Source organism: Oenanthe melanoleuca, chromosome 4 (genome assembly GCF_029582105.1).
Source record: "Oenanthe melanoleuca isolate GR-GAL-2019-014 chromosome 4, OMel1.0, whole genome shotgun sequence".
Taxonomy (NCBI): domain Eukaryota; kingdom Metazoa; phylum Chordata; class Aves; order Passeriformes; family Muscicapidae; genus Oenanthe; species Oenanthe melanoleuca.
In genome coordinates this window covers 27,810,475-27,822,652 of record NC_079337.1, presented here as the reverse complement: position 1 = coordinate 27,822,652, position 12,178 = coordinate 27,810,475, and the positions used below count along the sequence as shown (strand labels likewise).

The window sequence follows — 12,178 nt, the reverse complement described above, 5'->3', positions numbered from 1 at the left end:
CTCCATCCCTGCTTCTCCTCCTCACTGAGGAAGATCTGGACTGGAGGGATCTGGACTTTCAACAGATTGTTAATTTCTTCATAGTTTGATGTAGACCGCACTGATGCACCTGTCCACAACTCTATCATTTAAGCTGTAAGCATAACAAGAAGCTATTTTTCAAAACTGGTCTTTGTTTAAAACTTTTGACAGGAATGCATTCCCTGACAATTGTTCCTTACCTTATATCCTTTTAATGAGAGTCACTTCTAGCAAACTGGTGTGCTTTAAGCACCTTTTCATTACTCTTACGTTATTCTTTTAATTTCATCAAATCTCAACTAATCACGAAGTAGAAGCATATAAAACACACACAAATTGAAACAACTATTACAACACTAAGAAAAAACAATCAGGCAAGACGAAACAAAACCATCAGAGTAGCAATTAGCAAGTTCTGAGTTTATAGATGCCCCTGATTTTTTCACATCAACTAAAATCTTATTGTATCAACAGTCAGCGCAAAAAGAGCAAAAAGATTTAATTGTAAGCTTTAGTGTTGAAATATCTACATTTGGAATGATGAAGGGAACATTAGAAATGGAACATTTGCTAAATCAGTAATACATATTAAAGATTTTCCACATTACACCATGGATTTAACAAAGAATGTTACACGTGGAAGAAAACTAAGCCTTTCCTATACATTATTGCTTATGCTCACTGCAACAACAGCTTACTTTCATACAGCTCTATTCCTTGCTATCTAGTAGCAAACTCACTTATAAAATACATACATATACATACACATATATGGCTGCATACCTTGTAAGTGTTCAGGCTCCACTTTCTCACCAATTCCAGTTTTTCCATTGCTGGATTCTTTACTTCATCTGCTAACACAACAGGTCCACTCTTCTGCTGAGCTCTACCCCCTGTGTCAGACACAAAGCAAATCTTCAAGGCCTTGGGTCTGGGCTTTTTGTTTGTCAGTTTGTTTTAAGGGATTAGTAGCAGTTTTGTGCAATTGCATATCCAAAAGTAGAGCAAGGTGACAGTAAGAACTTAAGATGAATAAGCAGATTTCTAAAATCAGTTCCAGAAAGAAAGACTTACTTTAAAACTGATATAAAATTTATATATATCTCACTATTTCATGAATAGGCTGAATTAAGCATAATGAAAGCTTAAGACAGCTTTTGAGACATTTATTATTTTATCTATGTTTAAAAACTCCAACAGTTGAAAACTCTTGCATTTAGTGTATCTAAAAGTCTGTTTACAACCTGAAGACCATTAAACAACATATACTGGCATACTGTTGTCATGAAGTACAGAGTTTTTTAATCTTTTCCAATGAAAGCCATTCTTTCCAGAATGTGTTTGGCCAATATTTAATTAATTAATTTCAGTTTTATTAGCTCATTGTATTAGGAACAATTAATTCTACAAACCACGAGTATAAAACCAGAAGAAATTTAAAGCAACAAATTAAAGTACCTAGTGCCAACCACCACCATAAACTGCCATTACTCAGCATTTTCAAGCTAATATGGAATAGCATGTGGATTCCATGTTTCAATTTTGCAAAATTCCGATTTTCCTAAATATTAAAAACTAAGTATTGTCACTTTTTAAGCTACATTTTCATTTATTCATGTCCATATTAATTTTAACTACTCCTGACTCTGATTCCTACTGCTACATATGGTCATCTTAGTCTTACCAAGTTATTTATGCAAGCAAGAGTTTGGAGAAAAGTCTATACAGACACCTCAAGATACTCCTCTACCATGAAGTTCTTTAAATCTTCAACATGCTGTGCAAATATTGAGTAATTAACCCTCTAAACACCCTTATGAGGTAACTGAGTTAAGTTTTCTTCTTTTATGCAGGAGGAAGCAGACTAAGATGTTAAGTAATTTACCCAAAGGCACAAAATGAGTCAAGTGGCAAAACTGAGTTCAGGTGTTGTGAATTCCTACTCACTGCCCCCACTGTCTATTGGAATATGTGATCATTTGGGCAAAAAATGCTAAAAGTTTCAGCTTTAAGCTAAATAAAAGATTTTGGTCACTCCTATTTAATCTACTATTTCTTAACATTAGTTGTAATTTTAATTTTACAGAGTAAAAGCAGCTTAGAGAGAGGAAAGCAGAGGTTAATTTGTCAACTGTAAACTGCTGAAGTCAGAGGTGAGAGCCACCAAAATCCTACAGAAATTTTATTTCCAACTAATAGTACATCAAATAATTAGAAACATGGAAGGGTTAGTACAGTGTCAGCAGGGACAAGGCATTATCCATTCAGTGCTTTGATACCTGTGGGAATAATTAAATCACAACCTTGTCCAGCCAGTCTGCCAGCTGCTGCATTGCTAGGAGATATAACAGATGATTTGGGTGATGCTGAGGAACCTGAAAAGGGCACATTTAACCATGAATATCCATCATCTTCCGTCAGAAGTGAATGTGCACTCTTACAAAGATAGGTTTTCAAGACAATAAAAACATTTGCTTCAGCAACTAGAGAAGTATTCACAGAAAAGTTGTTGGAATTTCTGATGGAAATGTTTAAGAGGTGCATCTCTCCATGTGAACTACACCAAGTTTTCTTGATTAAATTTTTTTCACAATGATTTTTTTTTTCTGTAAGAACAATCAAAATACAACTGAAGGGTTCACCAGTGAAGTACAGACCCATAAACAGAAAACTCCATGGAAAATCATTATATAACAATCCACAGCTGAAACATTCTTTTTCAGGTCTAAGTAGAATTCACTTTGCACTATCACTGAATGGTACTTAAAGTATTAAGGGGTGAAGTAAGCCTGAAATCCTTATCAATTTCAGATACACTTTATTAACATCAGCTCTTAAGTCTATGCAAACATGCAGCAATAAGTTATTCTGAAGATCATACAAGTCATTAACTGTGAAAGTGTGTAAACTCATTCCCAAAAGAAACATTTTACAGAACTTGCTTTTTCTCTTAAAAAAGCATCCAAACAAAACAAACAAACAAACAAAAAAACAACCCAAAACAAAACAAAAAGCAACCAACTTTAAATGACCTGCACTGTGTGTGTTCTCCAAGCTGTTTTAGGATTAGGCTCATTATGCTTTTCAGAGCCTTGCCACTCTTTCGTAACAGATAAATCTGAAGCGGTATCCTTATTGAATTTTCAGGATTTAAAAAACAAGTAAGTTAGCTCTTCCTCTGTAATGATGAATGACCAATACTGGGGGGGAACTTTAACTGCTTTTGCTGACAAATTCCAATATACTTCAGGGCTATTGTGCTGAGGGGAAAGAAAATGAAATCTAAACTTTGCAGTTTCAACAAAATTTAGTTATCAGTAACACCAGAAACATCACTCAAAGTAATTGGATGAAGAATCAGCTTTAAAACATTCCACAGAGCACTACTAACATGGGGACATGGGGTAAATAAATCAAATTATTTGGATCCAACTGCACAGAAAAGATGAGACAAAGACAGCTCACTTGCCGTGTCCTTCTGTAGATATACATTGCATAAGAGCTGCAACTGAATTAATCCAGGCATAAAAGTTTGACTGCAAGATCCTGCCTGAATCATTTCAGCGAGCAAGCCAAAACAAGCAGTTAAAAAAATCCTTATAATTTGACAGAGTATTAACACAGCCTTATGCATGCTTCATCATTCAACATCCCCCAAATCCTAAAAGCCCTTCCCCTCTAGCACTTTCTGTTTTGCATTCAAAAATGAAGTCCTAATAAGGAAACTCAAGCAGAAAAGAAAATTTTTAGAAATAGGGCAATTATTCAACTTTTCTAGCTAGGAAGCCCTAGCTTTAATCACTTCTCTCTCTGATTTTGTTAGAGCATCAGAAAAATCCAGAGAAAATATCCTTGGAGAAAATCTGTGATACCCAAAGTGTCCAAAGATCATAATTTTTCTACAGAAATTTCCACAGAACATTTGCATTTCAAGCACATTAGTGTAGCCCTATGTATTCCCTCATACCCGCAAATACACTTAACAGCTGCAATAGTTATCCTGGTAATAGAATACAAAAAGGCAGGAATGGTGAGCAGTTTACCATCTGCTCTAGTTTTTAGCTAGATATTTTGCTATTTCCAAAGGAATAAAGAAACACAGCATTCACCTTGTAATGTATGTAAAGTACAACATGTAAATCAACTGTATTCATAGGGAAAGAATTTTACCAAACAGGAAGTGAAGCAAAATGTAAATTAAATTTATGACTACAAAGAGACTTACTTTCACAGCTGCACATCTGATATAATTTCAAATCTTTCAAATTCAGAAACTGTCAAAAGTATATAATTCATTAAATACCGTCTGCCCATACAATATCATGGTATTCTATTACTTTTAGACAGGAAATAGTAACATTATTGGCTTGTCTATGACTTTGCATTTCTCATTCTTTAACATCACTTAGGTTCTCTAAGGCATACATTGACATGACAAGATAAATCCCAGTTTTTAATCTACTCTCAGTAAGTGAAGTGTGTATATATAAATAACTCTCTAGTTATGTTTCAAATCAGAACAGTAACTTGCAAAATTTGAAGAAAACTTCAACACAATGTGATAGTAAAATTCTTCAGCCTGGCACCAGTTCAAGGTACACAAGGCCTTCCCTTCCCTTAAGTGCAGATCAACTTAACACTAAGTAGTTTCCGCCAGTGCCTTGACAGATACTACGAGAGCAGCATATATTCTCTATTTTAACCACCTAGCTACAAGAAAAAATAAACTGCTTGTCACTAATGCAAATCTCAAATGCATACATTCATCCAAACTGCTCAAAGCAGCTACAGAATACTGTATTTTTGACCATGTAAGAATATGCCTAAAGATTTTAAATTGAAAAATACAAAAAAACACATTTACCTTTACTTGGAAACTGTCCTGCCTCAACAACTCCCTCTTTGGCACCATCAAAACCATGAGATATTATTTTGGTTTCAGAAAGTCCAAGTCCAACTGGTAATGAACATTTCAAATTCTGGAAAATATATGAATAAAAATGGAAAGTTAAAGACAAAAAAAAAGTTATTTAAGTGACACTAAAGTATTACAACACAGTTTCAGCAGCTCTCAGACAACAATCCTGTCTTCAGCATGGAAAGTCCTTGCTGGTGTCACAGCTTTCTACTGTTATGTACAAATAAAACATAAAGGAATGAGGAACACTGTAAGTATAGCCTGAGTATTTATTCTAGACTTTTTTGTTATATTGATGACCAAGTAGAATGCCACGTCTTAGAGAAGCAGTTACCAAAACTGTGGCTAGAAGCATCATGTTATGTGGTCTGAAGCTGGTCCAAGCAACCATGTCAGTTTAATAAAGTTTCCAGTTCAAAACTGACAGGAGTGCAGAATGATATAGGATTATCAAGCAGAAAACACCTTACGAACCAAAAATATGAAAGCACCTGTCATAATGTTGAAGATTAAAAAAAATCCCTAAGCCAGGAATAGTCTTAAAATTTATAGCATCCTTATTTCTGACAAATAGCACATGAAATCTTTTTAATCTTTGACACGGGAGAAACATCCAGAAAGGCATTACTTAAACAGCTTCCTTCTGGGCAACTATTCTGCATCATAAATGCTCAGAGCACAAAACTGCTGCTTACTTTTGTTTGCTTTTGAAACTCCTTCATTTAAAATTGCCTGAGATTACCTTGTTTTACTTTTGAAGGCTAGATCAACTATTTTAACCAGCTCTCAAGTAACCAAAGTACAGACCTAAGAAAGTCTCCACACACCACAGCTGACATACTATCATACTGCCCATTTTTGCTGTCTTACCTACCTCTGCAAAATGCTCCCCATAGGTTTTCTGGACTATATTGCCAATGATCTAATTGAAGCTTAGAACTTAGGTGTGATGGAATTAGACACAGTACTTTAAAAAAGTTCAGGTTTTAAAGCAGTTTAAAACCATTAGCTCACAGAAGTAAAAAGTGAGTGGCAAAAGTACTATGAAAGTGAAAGCAAAAAGGTAAAATACAGTTACAAAAAAAAAAATCATCAAGAAATCAGAAAACTGTCAGTGTCTGGAATCACGCACTATTTTGCATCCCCTCTGCTTCCATACAGAGGTTAAAAAGTGGAAAAAGTATAGAGAAAAGATATACATAGCTTTAAGATGTCAGTATATGGACACATATACTAACTATTTATGATATATGCAATGCTTCTAATTACAAAGAAAACACAACCTTTAAAATCTAATCCCTGTTTGACCTATAACTGTAGTCCCTCAGTCCACAAACCAGAAGCAAGGTAGCACATAAGAATGATATTGATACTGCCTAGAGGCTCAGATTGTCAAGAAGTAGTTTTGGATCACATCCCCCCAGATTTATTTAGATGTCTTCAGTTTAGGACAAACCTCTGGGAAGAAGAAAAAAGGAAGAATTACAAACAAATGAATTCCAGCAAATTAACTTTTCCATGTGTATTCCAGAAATCTCACTGACACCAAAAACCCAGCATGTTACTGCAAAGAGTAACCAATTCATACAGCCAAACTTTCACTTACATGAACAGTCTATTTGCTAATAGATCATGCCGTATTTGTGCACTTGAAGCATTATACCAAAAAAAAAAAAAAAAAAAAAAAAAAAAAAAAAAAAAAAAAAAGGAAGAAAAGAAAAGAAAAGAAAAATAAACAGTATGAAAAACAAATAGTAGTCACATGCAGAACCTCAGAACCTCATCTCCCAAACTTAAGCATATCAGAACTTTTGATACATACTGTTTTCAGTCTTCACAACTGACTTAACATTGATGCTTCCATTTAAGTACTTGCAATTGGTGGTATGCTGGAAAGCCTTTGCTTCAACTTAGTTTAGCTAACAGAGTCCATTTAACCCAAAATGCAGCAAGTCACTAGAAGCTGAAAAAGCAGAGAGACTTGAAAAATGATAACCAGATTGCAGAGATGAACTGATTTCACAAAAAGGACATGGCATAAATTATCTTTTTCCTGAAGACACCCTGGCATGTTGTGTAGTTTTCAGAAATATCTAAACCTGTAGCCAAACAGATGTAGACAGCTAACCTGCTTAAGCACGTTCACAATAGGAATCTAAGCAATCATCTGTATTTAAGGTTAAAATCCAGAACATCTGCTTTGTAAAGACAAAAGTTTGTATCTAAACCTAAGCAACTGCACCACCTCCATACACTCAACGTAATTCTAATTTGAAGTTAAACACAAGCTGAACAAACTACAGAATTAAATAAATCAATATACTACAATGAATCCATCTCTTAAACAAAAACTTAGTATTTGGAATATAAAAATTTAAAAGATCTACAATTGTGCATCTATAGATATCAGAGTTTTTTACATGAATATATATACATGTATACAAACACATATTTATTCAGAGATCTATTTTTTTTTTCCACCATCAGAAAAGCAAAGTTCTATTTAAAGAAAGGCAAAGTCCAATTCAAAACCCTTTTTAAACACCTATAAACCAGTTAAAATATACCTTTATGAAGAATTATATTCTTGCATATGAATTTAAAAGAAAACTTTACCATTTGTTGATTTATACATGACCAGAATTGACAAAAAGTCAGTAATTATCAAAACAATACCTTTTTGTTGTTTGTAAACATGCAAGTTACTGTTCAGGGGAGATACACTGCTGCATGTAAACTAAAAGTTTTAATGTCATTCTTGCAACTGATTGTGCTTGCGTTTTTTTTCTTTACACAAGTGTAGATAAACAAGCTAGCAAAAAATCTGTAATCATACTGACAAAACAGTTTATCCCTTCAGTAACATACAAAGAGAGATAATTTAGAAACACTGCACAAAATGTCACATTTAAGAGAAGGTATGAGTGTACTTAATGTTTGAGTGGCAAGAAGGCAACACAAATAGCTTTTGGTTTTGTTCCCACTAAATGTTGACCCTTACAACATAGGAAGCAAGGACAGATTCCCTTCCTACAATATAATTGTATTTTGAAACTGTATTGTTCTCCTAGCCATGTTTAAGATTTCTTTGTAAAAGGTGAATTCAAACTTTCAGAACTGCTCAAAATTTATTGATACATGACCAACAGATCCATTAAGGAATCACCATTGCTGCAGTCCATCCTGGAAAGAACAGGCTGTGAACTAGCCACACAGCAGGTAACAACCCTGGGCCCTGGACACTGAGAAGCCAAGACAGACAACATCCAGTAAAGTGTGAGGAGAAGTAAAGGAGAAGAAAAGGATTGTGGGAATGACTGGGAGTGACCATGCAAAAAGACTATACAACAGTCTATGATTGGCTGAGAGCTTTCTAGAACAATCCTTCACAGTCTGTTTAAGTGTGTGATTGAGGCCATCTGGGGTTTTCTAAAGGAGCTACATAGATCTGTAAAAATTGTACTTTTAGGGAGCAAGGACTTTATTTCTTAGAGGTAATTGTGAGCAGGCATTTCGGGTTATGTTTTATGTTGTGCCCTTGTGCGCCCCTTTTTATTTCTCCTTAAATTAAAGCTTTCAGTTTCTAGCCCTTTAGTTGTTCCTGTCCCTTTATTATTTATTTAGCCACTTCACCGACACCATCCCGGGGTCTGGGGGGCTGGACCACTTCACACTATCACCGAAAATAAAACAGAAAAAATGCTTCATTAATAATTTTCATTTGTATGAGGCTGAAACCATGTTTATGCAATTACCACCAAGCAAGAGTATTTTAATTTTGTAAGTTCACTGAAACCCAGAGTTAAAGGTACAAAAAAACCACAACTCAGAAGATCCCCAAGTTAAAAGGCTGCATTACCTACCCCATTCTCAGACATTTAACAAAGAACAAAAGTATTAAATATAGCTAAACAGAGTAGACATGCTAGCTTAATTAGATCTAGTCAAGACAGTTTAAACCTGTATGTCATAGAACATTTAAGCTACTTTAAAGATTGTTAAAATCCCATTTTAATGACTTCAAATCACTATATTAAACTAAATATATTTCAGTCAGGTTAGCCTTATTTACACAACTCTATTAATACAGATCATCTAATGAGCCAGTATGGATTTTTGACATAGCAATCCTGTTGAGACAGTAGACACAGCAAAGAAGTCATTCAGAATGCATGTTCATGAAGGAATGTTGGCTGAATTACAAGACTATTGCCAAAATTATACTTCTCAAACATGTTATCCAAAATAATCTAAAATGAAGAGGGGAAAGACCAGAAATGTATTGTTTCTCCAAAAGCAGAAACCAACCCAGCCAAAACTTAATTTATAGAAACTTACTTAACTAGGGAGCAACTAAGGAAACACCACTATATTGATTTCTTAGTTATACTACTTCATTAGTAATGCATCACTAAGCATTAACTTCTATTTAGTACCAACAGGAGGTTTAACAGATATAGTTTTACTTGCCTTTAATACCTTGAATTAAGGTATTCTTAAAACCTCACACCAATGGCTAGTTCAACAGTGGGGCAACTAATACCAGATAAATGACATGCTTGTTTGTTTTTAATGGTGGATGACATTTTAAATAAAACTGCTCAAGATGACTTCAGGAAAATCTTACAACATATCTGATTGTAAAGTTCACAATTCAAAGTGTGATTACAAGTCCTATGGAACAAAAGGTTATGTAGATAGATATAATATCTATCCAGTAAGATACATGGGCTCTGAACTTCTTATCAAAATCATGTGCAAGTAGAGCTCCTCGTACATACTCAGAATTCTCTTCTTCTCCTTGCTCCATTACATCACTCAGTTCCTATTCTTCATTAATTAAGCCACTAGATCCTCACATCAGTATAAATTCAATGTAAATAAATTGGAGAAGACCTGAAGGCTTTAATCTTTGATGAAGTGGCAAATAACAATAACACATTTCTTCTATTCTCCAATACACTGCTCTTCAATCAGCAGACCCTTTCTACTACATCCCTTTGATTTACCTGATGTCATACTACAATCCAGTTTTAGTTTCCCTCCCACTCTCATCATTAACATGTGTATTTTTGGTTTTTCAGACTCTATGAAGAACACTTGACTTTTTTATGTCCTCAAACCAGTTTTCTAGAATTGACACAGTTCTAGAAATAGGTTTTACATCAGTTCTGCATTTATTAAACTATAATTGCCCAAAGTAAAAATCTAACTATGTCAGTCAACATAGCAAAACCTAAGAGATGAACTCAAACATTGCAGGCAGAATGTGAGTGACAAAGCTGGCATTTTTTTTTCAAAAGGCAAAAAACAAAAGAGAATTAACCTTATCTATTTGTGGAGTCTGGCAATAAAATTACAGTACAAGACAGTGAACACACGCACTCAGATTCATCAGATACTAGAATTACAAAGTAAGATCAGGTAAGACAAACTGAAGATTCACAACAAAGTTCATTATCTTTTTGCATCCTGAAGTTTATTACTGGTTTTATATGCATGCTTAACTATAATTTTGTTCCCATAAAAGTACAGTAAGAACCATGAGAAGAGGCAGTATCAAAAATGAAATTAAACAAATTCAGGCTCAAACTGCTAAGAATATCATATAGATTTTGTGCAATACTTTAAGCATAACAATTTGCTTACAGCTGCTTGACTATCTTTACACACAGATCAAACTGTTTTCTGAAAAATTTAGTTTATTCCTATGCAGCTCTCACACTATATGGCATGTTCTTGCATATAAGAATAATAGCAATAATATACTTCCCTCATTCCTTCCTACCGTCCTCAGCTCCCAGTCCCCTCAGTCACATTAAAACACCACTATACTAATCACATCATTACAACAGCATGGGAGGAAAGCTGGGCTCTGGAAGTGAGGGATAAGAGAAGTAAAACAAGTGAATAATAATCCAGCCAGACTTTTTTGCACATTGGGATTTCTTATACAAAGTAATAAGAAAAACTTTTGATTAGGAAATGCTGAAGTCTTCTAACAAATACCCAAACATCAGCGAACAGTTCCATACATGAAGTTCTTAAAGCTCAAGTGAGATCCAAAAGAGCTTGGGGAGTTAAAAAAGCATTGTCATGCTTTTTTGTACTGAAAGAATGTTAGTTATTTGATCCAATGATGACTGAAGCTACAGCTTTTTTGAGTAAAAGATTTTCCATCCATCATATGGGCAGGACAAAACTTGTCTGAATTCCATGGGCACGTCTTATTAGAGAATTAGAATGCAGCAGTGTATTTCTGAGATTTTACAGTTAGGAAAACACTTAAGCTACCTTTTAAATATGCATTATACCAAGAAAATGCATCAATTAGTGCTATGTCACATTCCAACAAAACTGGAACTAACATGCTTCCTTCTGAAATGACACTATGACAATCTATGCTGTCTGATGTTCTGCAAAACTTCTTTCTTTAAAGAAAGAGCAACCCTATTTCTCATTTCCAGGCAAATACATTTGCTCTGCACTGCCTTGCAAAATTAAATACTTCTCATGCTCGAATGCATACTAATACTGCATTTGATGAAACACAAATGTGCATTTTCATGCCGGAGCAGCTTAATGGATGAGGTCTGATGGAACTGCTAAACAGAAGACAACCACAGAGGAAACTGCAGTTGTGTAATTAAAGAATTCTAAAGAAAAGGTTGTACAAATACCTCTTTACTCAAAAACATACAATCAAAGCTGCACCAAGGTGGCAAAATAGCTGCAGAAGACAAAAAAATACCAAACAAGTAGTATTTTATTCTTTACGTCTGAATTGTACAGCATCTAAATGAATATTTCCCAATCATAAAAATACAGGAGCAGGAAAATAAAATAACCTTGTTCCCCAGCTTCCCAAGAAGGTGCAATCAAAATCAGCATATTGGAGGGCTCTAAACTCTACTATGGTCACATATTTATACTGAGCACTGTGGTAACAACACAAATTAGAGGGGTCATGGTTTCTTGCCCCTTTCTTAAGTGACCTCATAAAAACCAGTACTTGGCTTGTCATTTCCATAAGCTGTAGAAAAAAAAGATCTCAAAATTTTCGTGGTGCAATGCATATTGCTTTAAGTAAAAGCAAAAAATTACCTGGCAAGGAAAGAAAGAGAAAGCATGGCATTAAACATTAGAAATAACAAACATGAAGCAAGATGAATAGAAGCTAAATATTAGAATTAGAGACTAATAGATTAGTAAACAGACCTAGAGGTTAATTCCAAGAAG

General features: G+C 34.5%; 1 protein-coding gene across 8 annotated transcripts in view; it reads right to left on the bottom strand.

Moving 5' to 3' along the window:
- Nucleotides 1-12,178, bottom strand: part of ARFIP1 (ADP ribosylation factor interacting protein 1) — a 41,456-nt gene that overhangs the window by 19,530 nt on the left and 9,748 nt on the right. For 4 of the 8 annotated variants that reach the window (XM_056490710.1, XM_056490714.1, XM_056490717.1 and 1 more), the window contains 3 exons: nucleotides 4,886-5,000; nucleotides 2,301-2,396; nucleotides 805-914 (listed from right to left, as the gene is read on the bottom strand). In XM_056490710.1, the coding sequence (XP_056346685.1) occupies nucleotides 805-914; nucleotides 2,301-2,396; nucleotides 4,886-5,000 (321 nt within the window). The remainder of the gene's footprint in view (nucleotides 1-804; nucleotides 915-2,300; nucleotides 2,397-4,885; nucleotides 5,001-12,178) is intronic. The other 4 variants (XM_056490711.1, XM_056490715.1, XM_056490713.1 and 1 more) reach the window with 2 other exon arrangements.